The sequence below is a fragment of the Perca fluviatilis genome, chromosome 22 (assembly GCF_010015445.1).
Source record: "Perca fluviatilis chromosome 22, GENO_Pfluv_1.0, whole genome shotgun sequence".
NCBI lineage: Eukaryota > Metazoa > Chordata > Actinopteri > Perciformes > Percidae > Perca > Perca fluviatilis.
In genome coordinates, this window is record NC_053133.1 from 19,146,131 (window position 1) to 19,166,960 (window position 20,830).

A 20,830-nucleotide genomic window follows, 5' to 3' on the forward strand; every position below is an offset into this window, starting at 1 on the left:
CTTACCTCCATTGATCCAGATTCTTGCAAGGTGCGATGCCACTGATCACACACGCTATTATTGATCGACATTGGTCACCCTGGGCCGACATGGCATCCTGTTAGCACCCTTGGGGGTATCTGCATTTTTGTTCTATGCTTTAGCGCCTCAACAAGGCAAAGGCCACACATGAAAGGATTCTGGAGTGTTTGAGCGACAAAGGAATCAATTCACACCCTGATTGTCATATACAAAGGCTTCACTGTCTCTTCCCTCAATTCCAAAAAAACCTAGTTTGGAGAGTTTGATCAGTAATTAACTAATTTCATCACGAAAGTATAAAACATTGAGTTTTAAGTCTGGATTTTGATGGAGTGAAAGTGCAATCTCTTCAACCTGCATTGTCATGTTGCTGCAAAACAGATTAGATGAATTGAGGGACTTCTTTGGGCGGAGGGGTCAAAGGCAGGTCAAGTTGGGGAGAGTAGTATTTATGTGGCTGGTGGCTGTCAGGAAAACAATAATGCCGCTTGGACATAATCTATCATTTGTTTTCTCACCAATAAAGCAATTCCTTATTTTGCCACACAAAGCAAATGCAGGAATTGTGTGAGAGCAAAAAATGATTTTGGTGTTGGAGTTGGACAAAAGTATTGTTGGCACATAAGTTATTGATTAGGGGTATAAATCCATCCCTTTGATGGTAAAAATAAATAAAAGAAATGGTTTATTATGTATTTCTGATATTTGCAAGTATTCATGTGCATGTTTTCTTCTCTCTTAAAAGAACTAAAAACGTTATTTCAGGCTCATACTTATGTGTCAAGGACAAAAAGAAAAGACCCAAAATAGGCACGTCTTATCAGTTTGGGAATGGTCATAGCACCAGTAGGAACAATGGCGTGGCGAGATGGGAGCTGAGGTTAACCCTAATAATGCGACTGGTCCTGTCAAGGAATCTGGAGAACAGGAAGCCCACCGTACCTCTGTCTTCATGGATAAAGTCATAAAAATGATAAACATGGGTCTCGATTAGCCTCAGTCAGGACAATATGCCGGTCAGTGGCAGGGAGGATTCAGGTCGGCCCAGTAAAAGTGAAGAGATGAAAGAGTCTGCTCTCCCGTGTGGCTGACCTCCCTGTTCGTTTCAGCGAGGAAACCTGGGCTTTCCCTTTCCCTTTTACTAATGGTGATTTATCAGTCAATCAAGACGTTCTATTAATAGACTTTCTTCTCCCTGTGGTGTTGGAATAAAGAAGTGGGAGCAGAGTTACAAATGAGTGAAAGTTGCCGTGAGAGCAAGGGGGGTGGCTAATTCTGGTTTATTACAACTTGGATGTTATTTTGGTTTGGCTATTGTTTCTACTGGCTCTAATAACACCAGATAAATTGCTGAGAACACACAACAAAGTCTGATGGGGCAAGATGCACAAGCAGTCAGATGAGCATATAGGTTTTAAACAAATCTCCAATGTTAGCTAACTTATTTAAAAGAGAAACCAGATGTGAATAGTAAAATGATTGCCTAAAGTTTCCATTGTTAACATCCATCAAAGTTAACAGACTGACTTCTTGACCTTTGACTTACTTTACTTGTATAAAATATATAAATAAAGGGATTTCGATAATTAGGGTCATCCGTTGGCTTTGGTTAAAGCCTTTGTTCGACATTTTGGGAAATACACTTTCTTGAAGTTTGAGGCCACTCTCGTGTCTGTAAGGTAAATGTGAAGCTAAAGCCTTTTGACCGTAAGCTTAGCTTAGCTTAGCATAAAGACAGGAAACAAGGTGAAACAGCTAACCTGGTGATATTTTCTCATAAAACATGATTAATGGTACCAAAATTAACTTTTTCTTTTTATTGAAAGGAGCCAGCTTAGACTTTGGTGGACTACAAAAATAGTTTAGTTTTTTCTTTTATATGCATTTTTTATTTTTTTGAAATGTGTACATTAATTTTCTGCCAGATGCTACATTTGCAAAGGCCTCTTCCCACGTTTGATGTTACTGACTCAAAACCTTGCACGATATCCTTGACATCATAATTTTGTATTGCTGTATCCTTCAAGTCGCTGAGTGAAACTACAGCGCTATGGATGTTCTCAGGAAAGAGACTTTGATTATTTTACTTGTTGCTTCCGTTTTATTGTTGGCTGACCCCTGGCAGCGCGCAAACCCCAAAGGTCACCACAACTTGTCGTGAAAAGTTTCCAAACATCCTCATGTTAGCATTACTAAAAACATATTTAAGATTTGTCTTGGACCGAGGGCTTCGGTTTAGTCAAACAGACAGAGAATGAGGGCGAGACGAAAAGATAAGGCGGATGTGCTCATCTCCAAACTGAGCAGCAGAGACAAACAAGAAATAGTTTTATCATCAGAGCATCTTCATGTGGCGGGGGGCCGGATGGTGCTGCAGAGGGGCACAGGGTGAAGATATCAAGATGTCCTCTTTGCTCAACGTGGACTGAAGTGGCCAATAAACACGACAGGGCCGAGCAGATTCCCACCTGATTCCCAGCAGATCCCCGACAGATTAACGCCTCCAGAACAATGAGACGAGAGTGAAGACGGCTTCCTCTGTGTTCCCACTTGTCTGAGGCAGACAACATCCCAGCAGTACCCTTTCTGCAGAGTTCGGGTGTGTGCTCTCGAGCAAGGGAACTTTCCCAGCAATCGCCTGAGGGAGGGGGAAGACTGTACCACCAATAACACATTAAGACATCTATGTGTGCATGTGATCAGTTTCTGTCTCGTTTTTTGGCAGAATTTAAAGTCCCTCATTTTTGTGACCAAAGAGGGACCCGGGAAAAACACAGACTCTCACATCCTTTTCATGAGCATAGTTTAAACCACCTTAACCTGTGGATGATCTCTCATATCTGCTATCTCCCTCATGGGGTGATTCATCAGGTTACTAAATATCAACCACCAACAAAAAGACACATGACATATTTCTATTACTGGTCCTCTGCAGAGTTTGACAGACAGTTGACAGCAGCATTGAAACTCATTTTAAATTCCTGAGTGACGTTGTTGAAACTTGAAATGTCCCAGCTTCGGGAAAAGGTGTAATTTCTATTTACAGAATCAATGTCAGAGCAGACGTTTCTCTCCTGCACACCTGTTATGTGCTCCTCTCCTTAACTCCTCATTCTCTCCTCCTGACAAAGCCCCTTCCCCCATCCTGAAACACCTCCCCCTCTCCAGAGCAGGTGTTGGAGGAAGTCATAGTCTAATGAGATCATCTAAACAATCACTATCTCACCATTGATAATGACAAATGTCTACACACTGACTGTATGGCTTACCTACAATACATGTGACAAAAGAACTATAACCTGGGTTTTGGGCTGCAACTAACTATGATTTGCACTTAAGAAATCTATGAATACTTTGTTCGAGTAAGCCTTTAACCCCCTTGTGTTGGTGAGACACCTAAATTGACTATTTTTAATCAGTAAACCCTTTAAAGGATGTTCACTATAATGCCAAACCACTTTAAAGTACGTAAAACCCATAGTTTTAAAGCTGCACTACTCAATATTTTTACATGAACAATGGATGAAATGAAATGTGGAAGGGTTCACTTGTAATAATGGACCTCCAGGACGTTATCACCCCAATCTGCAGTATCCCTCAGCTCTTGAAGCGTTTTGGCGTCTTTAAGCTCATTGTTTTGGTTTTCACGCCAACAACATTTTGATTTTGATTCACCGCTCAAGTCAAAGGCAACTGTTTTCAGGAAAAACATCTGATGAACACACTGCACACAACTTTTTCAGCACCAGACAGAAACTAGCTGTGTTCCCATTCAATTGTGAAGCGAAATTTTAAGTAAACTTTAGAAATGTCGCAAAAAAATAAATCTGATTTAGGCACGTTTCCATCAACTGGTTTGGAGCAAATAAACTAGGCTACAGCTAGTTTGGTTGGTGCTGTACGCTACACATGGCTGTAAAAGAGGTAGAGGTTGCTAACAGATAACAAAACAAAACAAGTCGCCCTGGCCATCTAACCCATCTACGAGAGAAAAATGGCGATAGGTCTTCAGGAATATTGTTCAATTGAGCAAGTTTTAATTATTCTTTCATGTCAGCTCGTATTGGCCATGTTTCATGCTGTCTGGAGAAGAAAACACGTTATCGGAATATCCGGAAGACGCCGACAGCAGAAACAGCTGATCAGTCCTGTGAGTTAAATATATTTAGAACTTATTCGGCAAGGCGTTTCCATGTCCCATTTAGCGCATTAACACTTTTTCGACAAAGGGAAAAAGGGAAAAACATTTTTGCACAATTGAGGAAGTAAAATTTTGCCGTTTCCATTCAGGTTTTGTAACGCAATACTTTAAAATGTGCATTTCCCTTAGCAGTTGGCACAGACCAGAAACAAAGCTAAAGGAAAGCGAATTTTGGACTGAAACATGAATGTTAAGGTTGATCCATATCTGTAAATAAGCAACTGTTTGTTAACATGTTAGCCATATCACCATTGGGTGATAAAATGTCAATGCTGTGTGATTGCAGCTTTTTGTGCAGCTCCCAAGTGGCCAAAAGATCACTAAATGCAGATTTACGTTTTCAGTTTTATACCAAAAAGACCAGAGTGACTGGAAAATCAGACAAGACACTCACAAGAGTAGACACTCTAGCAATATGACACAAGGTAGGTGGAAGAGCCCACATACAAAGGAAAAGGGAAGTCGAAATGTTATACTTCAGAATTCACAAACTGATCATTCTCAATGCAAAATGGAAGTTACAGAAAACAACTAAGAGGCAGAAAATACTGTTGGTCTACAGCGAAGAATATGGATCATATTGTTCTGGCAGCCCTCCGTTTATATGAACAACTGATGAGGATCATTCAGAGGTGTGCTCTCAGCAGGAGTCCACTAACAACATTGCACGCAGGTGTACTACAGTACTCCTCCCAGGGAAAGCAGTCAACTACAGAGAGAGAGAACCAAATCACACCAGGCACACAGTGCACACTCACATAGAGGCTCACAGGGGTGGGATCGAGACACAATACATGTGTATTTTTTTAATAATTATGTAGCATTTCATTGTACTAGCCATCCATGAAATTTCTATATAGTGCTTTTTTCCCAAAGGAATTGTGGTAAATGAATTGTTTGGTCTATAAAATGTCATAAATGTTTATTTTTTTAAAAGCCCCCAAATTGGCCCTGGGCTCTGGGAATTTTTTATTTGAACATCTTCAGATTACTTGTTTTGTTCGACCAACAGTCCACCACCCAAAAACTAATAATGATATAAGACAGAGAAAAAGAGCATTATCTTCTTATAAGAGACACTGGTACTAGCAAATATTTGGTATTTTTCCATGTAAAATAGCTTAAATAATTATCAAAATGACTGCAAATTAACTATTTGTTGATTGACTACTCCATAAGTTAACTAAACATCCTTGAAAAAATGTTAGATTTTAAGAATAGGGCAAAATACCCTAACATTTGCTGCTAATTAGCAGAGTATTGTTTAAAATCAGAACACTTTGCCCTTGTCCAGCTCAGCCCTTCGTAGCTTTAGCGGCTCAGGAGATCAGCACAGAGTGCTAACATATATATACCTTCCGTCCCTGTGATTTAAACTAACACCACTGCCTCGCAGCTTGGCACAAAGGAGCCAGCAAACACATTGTGCAATTCCCAAGAAAGCCACCCACAGACATTTATACAGTGAGACTGGCGACCAGCAGCTCAACTGCGTTTCAGAACTCACTTGGAAGGCGGACAGTTTGTGCTGCTACGCCAAGGACAGGAAGTGCTTGCAGAGGGACAGGAAGTGCTCACCGCTGCAGTAGCCGAGGCTGGAACTGAGATAATGCCATTGTGTAAGCAAGCCAACTGACCTCTCCCTGAGCACAGAGTCCAGAGGCTGGCGTCGAGAGCCCTGGCCCCCACCCAGCCCCAGACTCCCCAGGCTCGGGGTGGGGGACTTGGTGGAGGGACAGGGGTAGGAATGGAGGGAGGGAGGGGGCGTTTGAGGCGTGTCACCTCCCCTCCACTCCTTTGGGTTGACTCTGAACCTCACCTTGTAGAGGAAATGTGGCTACGACTCCAGACTTTATGACTTCTCCCATCAAAAGCCAGGACTTCTCACTCCCACACTGCGAGAGACAGAGGGGTGACCAGGGCACACTCATACCCCCGCCCATGTAAACACACGCATACACAGAGACACACATGCAAACACACCACACACACACACACACATATATAGAGTCTCTCTTTCTCCAGTCTCTTAGGATCGGAGGGGAAAAACCTCATCAGGTCATCAGCGGTAAAATAGACGATGACAGTATTATAGTCCAGTTCCTGTCCCATGCAGTGTTTGGCTGGACCTTCCATCCCAAACACCCTCCCACCAACCCCTAGAGGGTCACCCGGCGTGCTCTGGAGTCCCTGCTTGTGTCTGCACTGGGGGCACGAAAAGGTTGCATAAGCATCTCTCATATTTCTGTCAGCCCCTTTTGCCATGTCACAGAGGACTGAACCCACAGCGAGATGGGAACGGTCCGAGAAAAGACGAAGCTGACAGGTTGAGGTCTGCTGGCTCTGATAAGAACCAGCATCAGCCTGTGGGTGATGTTTGGCTTTCGGGCCACAAACAGGAGCTTCATTCTCTGCTACATAAACACTCCAAGTCTGGATATTTGAGGTGCAACAGGTTGCTTTAACCTTCCCCCCTGAAACTGCATGTTGACAAGTCTCAGGGAGGGATATTTTTGGCAAAATGTATTCTTTGTACAGTTAATCAGTCTTGTTTTGACTTTTCAAACTCAGACAAGGTTATAAAGCATACAATTAAGAATGAGTATCTAATGAAGTAACAATAATTGGATTTTAACATTTAAGTTCAGATATTTTAGGTGAAATGCACCTAAAGCTTTGTGTGAGTCGTTGAAAGGGAGTAATAGCTGACCCAATAAAAATAAAAAATAAAAATGTGTATGCTGTTTCATTTTGAATCCTCACAGACTTTGCATTATTCCCACTATGTCCGTATTATGTATTTCAAAAAAAATAATAATAAGTTAAGACAAAGATATTATTTTTTTTCCATACTTAATCTCTTCTCTCTTTATAAACGTGATACCATTTAGAGCGTTTTACGCCCTCAACTTAATCAATCAGCTGTTTGGTTCGGTTGATTAACATCCCAGACCGACGTCTAGTCGGGTCAAGACAGTGTATCCAAACTGTTTTGACATTTTGAGCTTCACAGCCGGAGACAAAAGCGCACCAGTATCACAACATTTTAAAGTTTTTGTGTCTGAGGCCTCATCGCTTCACAACTATGTAATGGGTGTTTATTTAAGCTTTCTCCACTCTTATTGATTTCACTTTAAACTTAAATACTCAATTAACGCCCTTTGTCCAGCGCTCATTAGGCTGCAGTCAAAGAAAGTCGCCATCGAGACGACCGTGCGTATGAAAGTTAATAAGGGAGCCATTAACTCCACGCGTAAACCTGATATTCAAGATGTTAACACAGTTAACCTCCCCAATACACAGACCGAAGATCAAGTGTATTGATGTCTGAACATTAGTGGCAGTCTAATACAGGGGTGAGAATTAAAACTGGACCTTGTGGCTGTCCAAATAAACGTTATTGTGGATTACAGACTTCATTAGTTTCACCTCTTTTTGCTTCTTAAGTAGGCACCGTACAATAGCCATGCACTAAAGCCTGGAGTTAAATTTTAGGATTTAATCTCCCCACACAATGAATTTGAATCTAAATTGCACATGGGCATACATTCTCATCATTTACAGTTTGCATCTCTTTGAAATCTCACAGCGTCTCTCCTTAGAGGATCTCGGCTCTTCAAACATGGTCGGAGGCGGGCTACTTAAACTTTTTTACACCTTTGTAGTAAGTGGGCACTCCCACCACATGGTGATTGGTTGCCTGTGAGTTTATAGCGCACCAGCCTTCGCATCCAGCGCTGAGTTCAGTCATTTCAGTCCATGCGTCTCCTAGAAGCGATTTATGTCTGTGACTAATTCTTTTCCAGCTTTAAAACTCAGAAACCTTGTTAAGTTTTTGAATCTGTCTGTAGGCTGTTTTCAGTAATAGTGTGTTGCTGCCCGCTGGCTCTCCAAAACCTCCCAGCTGGACAGAGATGAGTAGTCCCGATGCGGGTTACGCCAGCGACGATCAGACCCAGGCAAGGTGTACGATGTCAGTCATGATGCCTGGAATGGGACGCTGCCAGTGGGTCGACCCTATCAGTCCTCTCGGGGACACCAAAGTAAAGAACGAGCCGTGCGCCTCCAGCTCAGGCAGTCAGAATCGCGGCAAGACCGAACCGCGGATCCGACGGCCCATGAACGCGTTTATGGTCTGGGCGAAGGATGAGCGCAAGAGACTGGCGCAGCAAAACCCGGACCTGCACAACGCGGAGCTGAGCAAAATGTTAGGTAAGTCATTTATTTTTTATTTTATTCAATCAATCTATATGTGCCACATCTGTACAGGTTTTTATAGAGTGATAATTATTCCTATTTGTTTCTGATATTTAGGTGCTTGTTACTTTAGATTAATGTTTTATGTCAAATTTTATTTTCATTCTACTCAAACAGCAATGAATGGTTATTTCTCAATCAGTGCAGTGATTGTTTAGGCAGCAGGTGATGTTACCATGTTATTAAAAGTTACTGTGTCTGAGTTAAGCTGCACATGTAACCTCCAAAACCTGTCCCTGCCCCCTAAAATGGCAACAAGCTATTTTTGTGTGCATCACCAGACTGCGTACAGTATCTGCTGACATATCATTGATGTGCACTCTCCTCTTGACCTGCAGGGAAATCATGGAAAGCCCTTCCTGTCACAGAAAAGCAGCCCTTTGTGGAGGAGGCCGAGCGGCTGCGGGTTCAGCACATGCAGGATCACCCCAACTACAAGTACCGGCCGCGGCGGCGGAAGCAGGTGAAGAGGATTAAGAGGCTGGACTCTGGCTTTCTAGTCCACGGCGTGTCTGATCACCAGGGCTCGTCGATGCCCGGGGATGGCAGGCTGTGTGTGGAGAGTATGGGCCTTGGCTACCACGAGCATGGCTTCCAGCTTCCTCCACAGCCGCTTAGCCACTACCGAGATGCTCAGGCTCTTGGGGGCCCTTCTTATGAAACCTACAGCCTCCCTACGCCTGACACCTCTCCTCTGGACGCTGTAGAGTCAGAACTCACATTCTTCCCTCAACATTCACAAGAGGACTGCCACATGATGCCTGCATACGCTTACCACTCCCAGGCGGCAGAGTACCAGCCCCAGGAGTCCCTCTCCAACCACCACAGCAACCCCATCCTGCACCGACACCCTGCCTCAGCTTCAGAGCAGCCCCCACAGCCTGCCACCCTTCCCCCTTCCTACATGGGATGCCCTAACCCTCTGGCCATGTATTACACCCAGCACTGCAGTCACAGCCACCCCAAACGGCATCCCGGTGGGGCAGGACAGCTCTCCCCCCCTCCTGACTCCCACCCTCACTCAACAGACAGCGTGGAGCAGATGCACCACTCTGAGCTGCTGGCCGAGGTGGACCGCAGCGAGTTTGAGCAGTATTTGAACTCCTCTTCGGCGCGTGCGGACATGACAGGCTTGTCGTACGGGCAACACGAGGCTGGCATGCAAGGACCTGAAAGCCTCATATCATCTGTGCTGTCAGACGCCAGCACAGCTGTGTATTACTGTAGCTACAACAACTCCTAACCTCCTGCCATTCCTGTGACCCTGCTGCAAGGGCACATGATCTGACCTCAAATCTCTGTAGCTAAATTTGAACAAAAAATGTTTTTATTTTTTTAATTTAATTTTTCACTACTAGCCTATATACTACTAGGCCCATGAGATTTTAAAATGCAGCTTTTCCGACGACTGTTGTACTGTATCTGTCTAAGAAAAAGCCATAGAGTATTTCAAACACTGGTTTTAACTCTTTTCTTCCTCTCTTGCAGGGATATGAATTCATTTTGTGATAATAAATATTGTACAGTCACTATTTTAAAGTTTGTGTATACACTGAAGGTGTTTTTTTTTTTATACTTTTTGCACTTTTGAGTAATAAATTTTGCAAATAGACTCGTCCTCTCTTGTATTTATTATTTCACATTCTTTTACATTTCAGAAAACACTGAATGAAGCTTTCTTTCACATTTATGTATTTTAGACTATGTTTTACTTTCTAATTCAAAATCACCTAAAAGCAGACTCCACTGATTGGCCAGTGATTGTATAAGGAAAAAAATAAAAATGCTTAGAGAACACATTCACTTTTCAGATGTGTTTCCGCTCATCACAACGTTGCCATTCATTCAGTGTTTTCTCTGTATTACATGGCACTATCTCGGTTGGTTTTTCCCACTTCCACATGGAGCATTAATGGGCTCCCGGCAGCACCCGTTGCTCACCTGGAAGCAGGGCAGAGGAGGGCTGCGACCCAGCTTCCTGGCCCGGACCGAGTGGAGGTAATCTCAGTATCTGCGTTACACATGGCGCCTTGTTTTCGCAGCATGGGAGCGCCGTTTATGCTCCGGACATCCTGTCTGTGAATGATTTAGTCTCTTCTGATTAATGGAAGGGACCATTAAAATTCACTGTGCTCTACTGCACCGTTAAACAATGGTGACTGTTTATTTTGTGTATTTTCACAATTGAACATAAGGTTTAATTCATTAACCACCCTCCAGCTATGCATAATAACATAGCAATGACATCAGGTTTTATTTCTGAAAGGCTATGATATATTTATCCACTCACGCCAGTCTGTTGCTTCATCATATGTCAAATTTATCGGGTAAAAATCTTTTAAGAGATCAGATCCATCCTTGAGGATAATTCATGGTATTTATAGGTGACAAAGAGTCCCGTTTTATAAATAGAGATTTCCCCTATTTTAAAAGGAAGAGGTTCTTCTCTGAGGGGTCAATCACCCTGACCTACTGATCCATTTTTAGCACTTCAGAGGAAACATGTTCCAGAGGTGTATATATTCATGCGCTTTGTTCATGCTGAATGTTTTGAAATATTCTCTTATGTGGGAGAAGTAGTGGTTGGAACTCAAGGTAAATATTTCTGGAATTTCCCACAGTCACAATAATGATGTCAGCTCTTGTTAAAGTCAAGAAAAAAAATGTGTCTTATTTATGTCTAAACAGCAAAAAAGTTTTTACTACTAACCGTAGAGTGTTTTTACTCTGATATGTGTGACGTTTTGTTACGTCTTCTTACTACCCTCAGACACAGACTGACTTCTTTCCCTTCGGGCCGTGTAGAACAATCCGCCGTAATTGGTGTGAATGTGTTTAAATTCAGTCTGCAGCTGAGTGGCAGGTTTATCCTCCCTGTTGTTACAGCTAATGGGTGCATATCAACAGGCTCAGGCCACGATCCCCAAGGCATCAGCAGAGTGGGTGGGGGTCACCTGCACAGACTTAAGGAGAGCCAGAACCCCCATGTCAGCAATGATATTATCTCCTCACACTAACTGATCAGGGCTAATTGACGAGGAAGAGCTCACTCAGTAAAGTCATACACGTTGTAAAATGTACAACTTAAGAAATTATACATAAAAAAACATACAGTGTGTCTTTATATAAATCAACACTGATGACAAAATAAAATCAAAAAAGAATTCTGTGTTTCTGTGTACATTTGCATTACGTTAGCAGTACCACCGAGATGTTTCCAGGTAAAAGCAAGAAATTCAGTCAGAGTAGCTCAAAGCTCAGGAAATCTGGGCTTTTAGTGTGTGTGTGTGTGTGTGTGTGTGTGTGTGTCCCGGGGCCTCGCTGCCATCAGTCTGCAGAGATTACAGCAGGGCGGCCATCTACATTAACACAGCAGCACTTAATCATGGCCCTACCCTAATCTCATCTCAGGTAGCTGCCTCACAGAAACACAGCTTCATTAACCCACTAAGCCAGCTGCAATTTGTTTCATTCAGCCTCCAATAAACAACCAATTTCAGCTTTATTTTACTAACTCAAACACAGTGTAGTTGAGGTGGAGGGTTTGTTAGTCATTATGAAGTCATGTTAGCTGTGGTTGAATGTGCTGTTCATCCTAAACAAACACTGAATATACCAATAATATACCTCCTCTTTATGAGATGAATCCAGGGGAAAACAATTATGCATAATTGGTTTCTTTGTCTCCTAACTTTGCACCATTCAGAACCAGAAGAGCAAATAAAAATATTGTGAATGCAGTATGAGATGCGGGTTGTGTAAAAACAGGCTAATGACAAGAATAGTGCAGGCACAATTACTCAATCAATTACAAATCAATTCACAGCAATTTTGATAACCCATTAATTCAACTTTTTGATATAAGCCATTAATAAGAGCAAATTTTGGGTTGCCTTTGACTGCTTGGACCACTTTCCTTCTGAAAAAGGGCTGCAGAAGATCTGGACTAAAATCCATTTATTAGCAACTTCATCTTAACCAACACTTATAGCTAGTGGGATTTTCCCACAATCTGGCAACCCCAAATTTGTTTCCATTCATATTTTATAGACTAAATGATGAATTGATCAATTGTAAAAAGGTTCATCAATACTGAAAGTTATGGTAAATTGCTGCCCTAATCCTGAATAGCACTTTCAGTACAAAAGTCTGATTATAATGCATTCTGTCTGTCTTCATTAATGTCTTGAATTACTCATAACAAAATGTGCACATAAAACAACCACAAAATCCGCATCTGTGTTCGAAATGTGTTTGGTTTTATCATAAATGCCGCCCAGTGTAGTGCACACACATAAAAAAAAACACTCTCTGCAAACTGGTCGAGGTGAAGATTCCTTTGTCCGGTTTTCAGAGACAGACACAGAGAGGCTGATTAAGTCATTGATAGTAGATTGCAAATACAGCATGTGAGACAGCTGCAGGAGAGGGTGTGCCTCTTGTCTAAAGCAGGGCTGGTTGCTCATAATCCCAGGCATATGTTGTCCCTCTCTGGCCTGATCGCTTTTTTGGTCTCTGCCAGTCACACCACCGTCCAGTTGTGCTCCCACTATATATAGTGGATCCAGTCAATCTCCACGTTGTGACTCAATAGTTTATTTTTCTTTTGATTCCAGCTCTGCTTCTGGCACATATTCAGTTATTATTGTCTTGTGAGTTGACAGATTGAACAGGAAACACATTTTGTGCCACGACGTTAGCTGCTGTGTCAAAATTCACAGGGGTCATTCACAAATGGTTTTAGAAGTAGTTTTATTACATGGCTGCAATGGTTCAGTAACATAAGGTGCAACACACTTTTCTAGCTTTGTATCATCTCATTTTATTTTTAATTCCAAATGTATAGCAGTATGTTAGTTTTTAAATTAGTCAGTTATTTTATTTATTGTGTCATGCACATACACATGTACATAAATGCGCCTACATGGACATAAAACATTACATTGCAAACAAACTTTGTTTTTCTCTTCCATGATTTAAAAACTCTGGCACATCAAAAGGTTCCCTTTCTCAAACATAAGTCAAATTTTTATTGTCATCGAACTCAAAGAACTCATCATAACTTTTCATTAAAAAATGTGGCCCTCAAAATCATCATAAAATGAGCAATACAACATAAAATAGACTTCATTATCAGTCTCATCTAAAGCACATTACAAAGACTTTTTCCTACTAACCTATTAGCTAATGAAATAAATCTTAACGTGACATATAACACTTAAATCCTACCTCATATAGCCTTTACATAGTAGTTGTTTTTAATGAGACAATTTTTATGTAATTCAGATTCGTACCAACAATATGTCAGTATATTTAGCATGTCTTCTGAAACACAAGGAAATTTTGTATAAAATGATGCATCAAGATTTCTTTCTTTGATGAAATGTTGAAGCCATAAAAATCACAAATAATGTTTTAATTTTAACATTTAACACAATAGGCCCATATGTGTGATATAGCTTCAAACACACATCTAACTTAGTCTGAAGCTATTTAAGGGGAACTTTGCAGGTTATAAATGACAATAATTGAATTCATGTTTAATGCCGGACTTAATTTAACCAACAACAAAAAAAAGGATTCCATGGTGAATATAAGTTTAAAGTTACATGCAGTTATAATAAACAGTTGTAGTACAATACAGCAAATACAAGCTACAGTTGGATTATAAAATAGTTGCCTAGTGCCAGAAAACATTTTTCAAGCTGGCTAGCACATTTGTTTTACAGTCAGAAGTTGACTCAGGGAGCTGAATCAACTTCAGGCCGTTCCTGATCAGCTCAGCACTCTCCGTTCTTTTGTTTGAATCCCCTTGTGGCATTCAGGACAATTTTTAGCTCGTGTCCAGGCGGGTAGTGGTTATAAGATGACTACATCAACAGTCAGTTTCCTCTCCACTTTGTTTTTCTCTGGGAGGCTGAAAGGTGTTGGCGCAGAACAGTCACACTTTGCTCTCTTTAAGTCTTGTGTCCTCTTGTTACAGGATTCCCTGTTGGCTCCGGACCTTCCCTTCTGAGGACGCATGTAAGGAAAGTGAGCAATGCTGTTTAGTACCAAAGAGCACTGTACACTGTGACTAACTAACATCATTAATGAGTCATTTAACTTTATAGCCATTACCAAGGAAGAAGCAAAAAGGCAAGTAGCTATCTTTTTAATTTGAATATAAAGCAAAGACATAGGCCTACATACATCCTATAATTACGGTTATTTTATTTTAGTGCAGTACGTGGAAAAAAATCGTGGAATAGCTCAACTAATTTGAAAACAATATAAATCACAAAATACAAACATATAACCACTAGTTGAGCCAGCTGTAACACCTGAACATTCTTGCATGAAACTAGCTAGCAAGTGAGCAGAGAAGCTGAAACACTTAGCTAGCTAAGATAGTTAAAATAGGTAGGTAAAGTAATGGTAAACTGTTTTAATAGCTAAATAGCTGCCCTGCTGACCAGCACGCTGGTCTATTCTGTTGGTTTATTTTTTTAGCATGGTAGCTAATGGATAAACTGTTGAAACAGTTAGCCTAGCTGATGGATAAACTGTTGAAACAGTTAGCCTAGCTGATGGATAAATTGTGAAATAGCTAAATGTAGCTAATGAATAAATGTTTTAAATAGATCGCTAAAAGTACGAGAAAAAAGCTAATAGGCGAAATAGCTCAAATAGAAACAGTTGAAATAATAGGCTAAAAGTAACTGTTGAAGTAGATTGTTGAAAGTTAGCTTATTGATAAATGCTTTAAATGGCTAACTACAATTAACGGAGTAACGGTTGAAACAGTTAGCTAAATAAATAGATTGTTATGAATGGTGAAATAACTAACTAAAAAAGTCAAAATATTGAGATAAAACCTAAAGGTAAAAAATGTAAATAGTTAGCTTATTGATAAACGGTTGAAATAGATGAATGGTGAAATAACTACAATAATTGATAAAAACAGTTGAAATAGTTAGCTGAAACCTAAATGTAATGAATATAAACAGTTGAAATAGCTAGCTAATGGATAAAATGCGTAACCTAATAAAATAAACAGTTGAAATAGAGAAAGAAGCAGATAAATGATTGAACTAAATGGTGGTGGGAAATAATCCAGGTATCTGACAAGAAAAAGCTAGTGAACCATTGATTTATTTGATTAAAGATTAATTGCACGGCCTACATAAAAACTAAATAAAAAAAACACTCTGAGGCTCAGCTGAGGTGCAGTTCACAAGATAAAAATGTGGACCATTGTCTTTTCACGTTTTTTTCTTTCTGTGGATCTTTGAATCTTCCACAGAGCACCTGTCGCCACTTCCTCGTTCCGATGACTCCTGTTTGCTCCATCCATGAAAGATTAGGAACATCCTATATCCGAGAGGAAACCATGCTCTGTGAAATTCACACCACTCACACCATTTTGGGAATCACCGGTAGGACTTCCTAAAAAAATAAAAATACATAAAAATATAGTCTAAATAAAGGGGGGCGAGAGCAGAGTGTCATGACCCGGGTCAACTACCATTTGTTGTTTCATTGTATTTGTGTCTGTGTGTGTGTGTGTGTGTGTGTGTGTGTGTGTGTGTGTGTGTGTGTGTGTGTGCGCACATTTTTTTCTTACCTTATTTACATTCAATAAAAACACTGCATTTGCTGTAGTGTTTTATGTGTTATAGTAGATAATGACATTGACGTTTCATCACGTTTCTGTAAACAGTTTGCTGTGTTTTAGATTTAAACTAAACTATATGTCTTTTTATAATGTTTGAATTAATTATTTAAGTAATACAGTTCTGAGTTCTGATGTACCTTTGGGTTAGGATCCTATGTTGTTTTATAAGGGATCATGGGAGATTTGTAAGACTAATCTATTAATACAGTATTTATTTAATATATATCGAATATAAAAAACAAAAGTCTACCGTCTTAAATTTACATGACAACTTTCAAACTCTAAAGCTTAAAATTGGGTCATATAATGTGAAGATACCAATTTTTAGATATATGTTTAAAGTGTGTGTGTGAGTGAACCTACAGCCAGGACAAATGTCTAGACACAGTTTGGTATTTGTCTTTTTCAATAACACAGTCAGTCTGAAAAGCTGTCTCTTACACAGGAAGTGTATTTGTGCTCATGTTATTGGATTATGAGCTTCAAACAAATATCAAACACATTTCCACTGAAACAGCAAACAGTCCACTTCCAGTTCCCCAAAAGCTGACAGTGTGTTCTTCCCTCTCTGCAGGTCCTGTCTCCTTTCTGTGGGCCCGGTCTGTCCTGTCAGGTCTGTACAATCTGTAACACCTACTTACAGAAAATGTATTTCTAAAAGTGAATTTAATGTTTAAATTTTTTTTAATTTAATGTTTTCTTCATTTGAGAGTTGCTGTAGTGATTGGGTTTTCCAGATGCTGTAAAGACAATTAGTTGTACTGTCAGTTGTTGCCACCAGGGGTCAGCTCTGCACAGGGCTACATGAAGCTCACTATGAAATTAAACCTTTACCAGGTGTGGGTCTGTTAAAAAGTAAAATTGTAATAATTGACAGGCAATGTGATAATTTTGAGAAATAGAATACAAGTATTTCCTTTAATAGATTCATATGTAAATTGTCATTTACAGTATTTGTATATATTTACACAATAAAATCCCAGATAATTGAAGAACATATCATTACATTGATTGGACTTTCCCATGTGTAAAACATTTGGCCCTGATGACAAATTAAATATAGATTAGATAGAGCAGAATTGTTTTTGATTTATTATATATATATATATATATATATATATATATATATATATATATATACATATATCATATATCTGTTGCACTTTAACTTAACCTTCAAATTGAATTGAGTTGTAGTTAAATGTATATAATAAACATAAAATAATAGGTATTATTGCATTTACAAAACAAGAGTCCAGAGTCCTTGTGAAAATGTTAAGAGAGCGGGGTAAGGTGAGAGCATGTGAGCCTGCTGTGAGTCCCGTATGGATCTAGGTGAGGTGGTGTGGCCCGGTAATCCCAGAGAGAAGTCCTGCTGTGGTCACGCACAGCCGGTATTTCAAGCTCCAGCTCTGCTGTCATTATAACCATTACCTGTGAGGTAACATATAGCTGAAATGGTTTGTTATGGTACACTGTAAGCCATCATAAACACATGACAACTAAGTCATGATTACATGAAATAGGTGCATCATAAAATTGTCATAATGTGTACTAATGTATGATTAAGCAAAAAGATATGGAATGGGAAACAGCCAGACATTTAAATTTTGTATATAATGTAAGATTTCTTTCATAATATAAAAAATTAAATGTCAATTAAATTCTAAAAAGAGGGGAGCCTGGATAGCTTGCCTGGTAGAGCGTGTGCCCCATGTACAGGGGCTCAGTCCTTGACGCAGCGGCCGCAGGTTTGACTCCGACCTGCGGCCCTTTGCTGCATGTCATTCCCCCTCTCTCTCTCTCCCCTTTCACATCTTCAGCTGTCCTGTATAATAACGGCCTAAAATGCCCCAAAAAAAATCTTTAAATTCTAAACAGATTATTATTTATACAGCTTCAGATATATGGTGAACAAAGAAAAGCATCATTTCTATAAACATTAATTATTTACAGCCTTACCATACGGTTATTATGTTAAAATCTTGCCAAACGAGTTATTATCCCATCACCGATCATAATGTTTTATTTTAGCTTTTTCCTGCAGAGGTCCTCTCCAGAGTTGCAACTTCATTAATATAATATCTGAAATATTTAGTGTGTGTGCATGTGAACGGGTGTGTATACACACTCTGGCTGCTTCTGATTGTTGTCTGATGACATGGCTCGATCTACGGTGAGGACTGTAGGCAATATTGTGTGCTGTTAAAAGTCTGTTTTGATTGGGTTTTCTAACCATATAAAATATACAGTATCACACTTCTTTATTTAGTCATACAAAGGGAACAGTTGATAGAAATGTCCTCTGAGTGTTGTATGATTATGTCACATCTGCCTTCATGAAGCATGTTTCCAGGTTTTGTCTTCTTGAATGTCGTAAAAAAAAATCAGACAAGGTTACGGCCCTAAAATCCATGGACAGATTGTTGTACTGTGTATTGTTAACATGTTATATCTCTACTGATGATCTTTACCATTTGCCATTTCCCTTAACCGCTGTGAAACTATTTCTGTCCATTTGTTATGTGAGAATCTGAGTTACTCTCCAGAATAAAACTCCATTTTAGCCCAAATATTCAACATGCAAATGATTGTGTGAAGTTATATCTGCAACAATTAATAACAACTCAAACTATTTATTTTAAGGGACGACGGGCAGAAGAAAGTGCATCCTTCAGCTGTGATAAAAGATCAAGTACTGTACATGATTTAAATATGAGTTATAAGAAGATTTTCAGCAACAGCTACTTTGTCACTGTGAAAGGGCCATTGTGGCTTAGACAGCATATGGGAAGACAGAAACAGTAACTATAACAAAGGCATCTAAAGAAAAAGAAACACAGGACATCACAGGGTGTAGGGGGAGTAAGGACGGGTAGACTGAGTTAATGCATGTATATTACAAATGCAAGGGTAGGCTATACAAATGAAATAGTATCTGGGATTGTGGCACATTGTATCATTTGGACAGTGTTAGGGTTGAAATAGTGATATATTGAAATGTGTGAGGTGTGGCAGATGCAACGAAGACTGGAATTAGTGCTCAAAATATTCAAGGAATAAGGACATAGATTTCCCTAGTATTGAAAGCAGGTTAAAACAAACTTAAATAGAATATTGTCCTGATTTGGCCCAAACTGGATGTTAGTAAATAGAAGTAGTTTAAAAAATCCCTTAAGTATATGTAGAGCTGCTCATCTTAGAATTTACTTAACAAAAACAATTACTACTGGGTACTTTTCACCAGTGCAGAATTCCCTTACAACATATACATACAATAGACACCATCTCCATTGAAATTGATGGAGGCTGTAACCTGTTTGTGAACCCTGAACAGCAGGAACACTGGTCTTTAACAGCCCACAGAGACAAGTCAAACAGTGGGCCACTCAGATTCACTACATCCTTTTGTTGTTGGGTTGAGCGAATGTCAAGGCCAGCTCAATAAGTCTTTATCTTGGCTCGTGGTGTGTGTGTGTGTGTGTGTGTGTGTGTGTGTGTGTGTGTGTGTGTGTGTGTGTGTGTATATATAAAGTCGGCCCGTAAATAAAAGAGAGAAGAAATCATGACTATGTGCACATTGCTGTGTAAATGCCCACTGGTAAATGTGTGTTTGTCAATGTGTGTGTTCATTGTAAGCATACAGTACAGTACATGTGCTGTTTGCAGCGTCTGGAAAGTCCATTTGTGTGTCGGTCAGGATGCCAGTGTCTCACACAGGGAGGCCGCCTGTCTCGCCCCTCTCCACTCCACTCAGCTCTGTCGCTCAGTGACTAACCCTTAATCAGAGGAAGGTTGTCTGATGCGAGCACAGACGGATAAATCACTCCTCACCCTGGGCTGCTATCTGGTTTGCGCGTAGCCAGGTTGTCCCGTCAGCGGACTGGCCCTCTGCCCAGGACCTCCAAAGCTAACAGCCATGTGGTATTGAGCCCTTTAGTGAGGATGACCCTGCCTGCCACTGCCCTCTGGAGAATAATAGTCCACATTCTGTGCATATCAGTATTTATATTGCTGTTGAGAGGCTTTGCTGTTGGTATACTGCATCCTCACAATCTGCAGACGTTCAAAAGACACATCATTTTTTTATCTGCCATTGTGTTTTGTCTTTTATTCCTTTGTGTGATTATTTTTTCAGTCCACATTGTCTCGCTCCTGTAGCCTTTATGATGTTGAAAATGTACTGGGTTTTTATTCATATTTATTGGCTTTAAACTGCGCTGCCATTTTGGCCAAGACTCTCAAAAATATATACAGCGATACATACGCCGAAACTACCGATATGGTGGATGTGATTTGGGTTATCTAAAATAATGCTGCTTCAAACACATACAACTTTATAGCCTATAAATGCAGTGTAATTAAAAAAGATATGGATAGATAGTCAGAGTTATTAAGAGTAAATGTAACTCAGTTTCTTTTTCTTTGTATCTGTGTATTTGCTTCTTGGATTGCATAAGAATGATACATTTTGAAGGTACTTTATGAAGCAGAAAGTATCCCAAAAAAGTACAATACTTCAAAATGTGCTCAAATACTTTCCACCACTGCAATAACAAACAAAGTTTAATGTTGAACAGCCATTGAACAATTAAAGCAGATACTGTGAAGACAACAAAGAGATTAAGAAAATGTAAATTAAGTGAAAACATTCGCAAAGCCTCTAACTGTAATTGCCAAGAATTGTGGTCAGT

At 40.0% G+C, this 20,830-nt stretch overlaps 1 protein-coding gene across 1 annotated transcript; it reads left to right on the forward strand.

Moving 5' to 3' along the window:
* Positions 1-8,136: 8,136 nt before the first annotated feature.
* sox17 (SRY-box transcription factor 17) lies at positions 8,137-10,083 on the forward strand. Its single transcript, XM_039789525.1, has 2 exons — positions 8,137-8,434; positions 8,818-10,083. Exons 1-2 carry the CDS (start codon positions 8,137-8,139, stop codon positions 9,720-9,722), a joined length of 1,203 nt encoding a protein of 400 aa, XP_039645459.1. The 3' UTR covers positions 9,723-10,083.
* The last annotated feature ends 10,747 nt before the right edge of the window (positions 10,084-20,830 follow it).

Bases quoted from the DNA above. Each gene is read 5' to 3' on its own strand.
- sox17 (XM_039789525.1), top strand. From the start codon at position 8,137: ATGAGTAGTCCCGATGCGGGTTACGCCAGCGACGATCAGACCCAGGCA. The intron at 8,435-8,817 runs GTAAGTCATTTA...CTTGACCTGCAG, and splicing joins GGAGCTGAGCAAAATGTTAG to GGAAATCATGGAAAGCCCTT.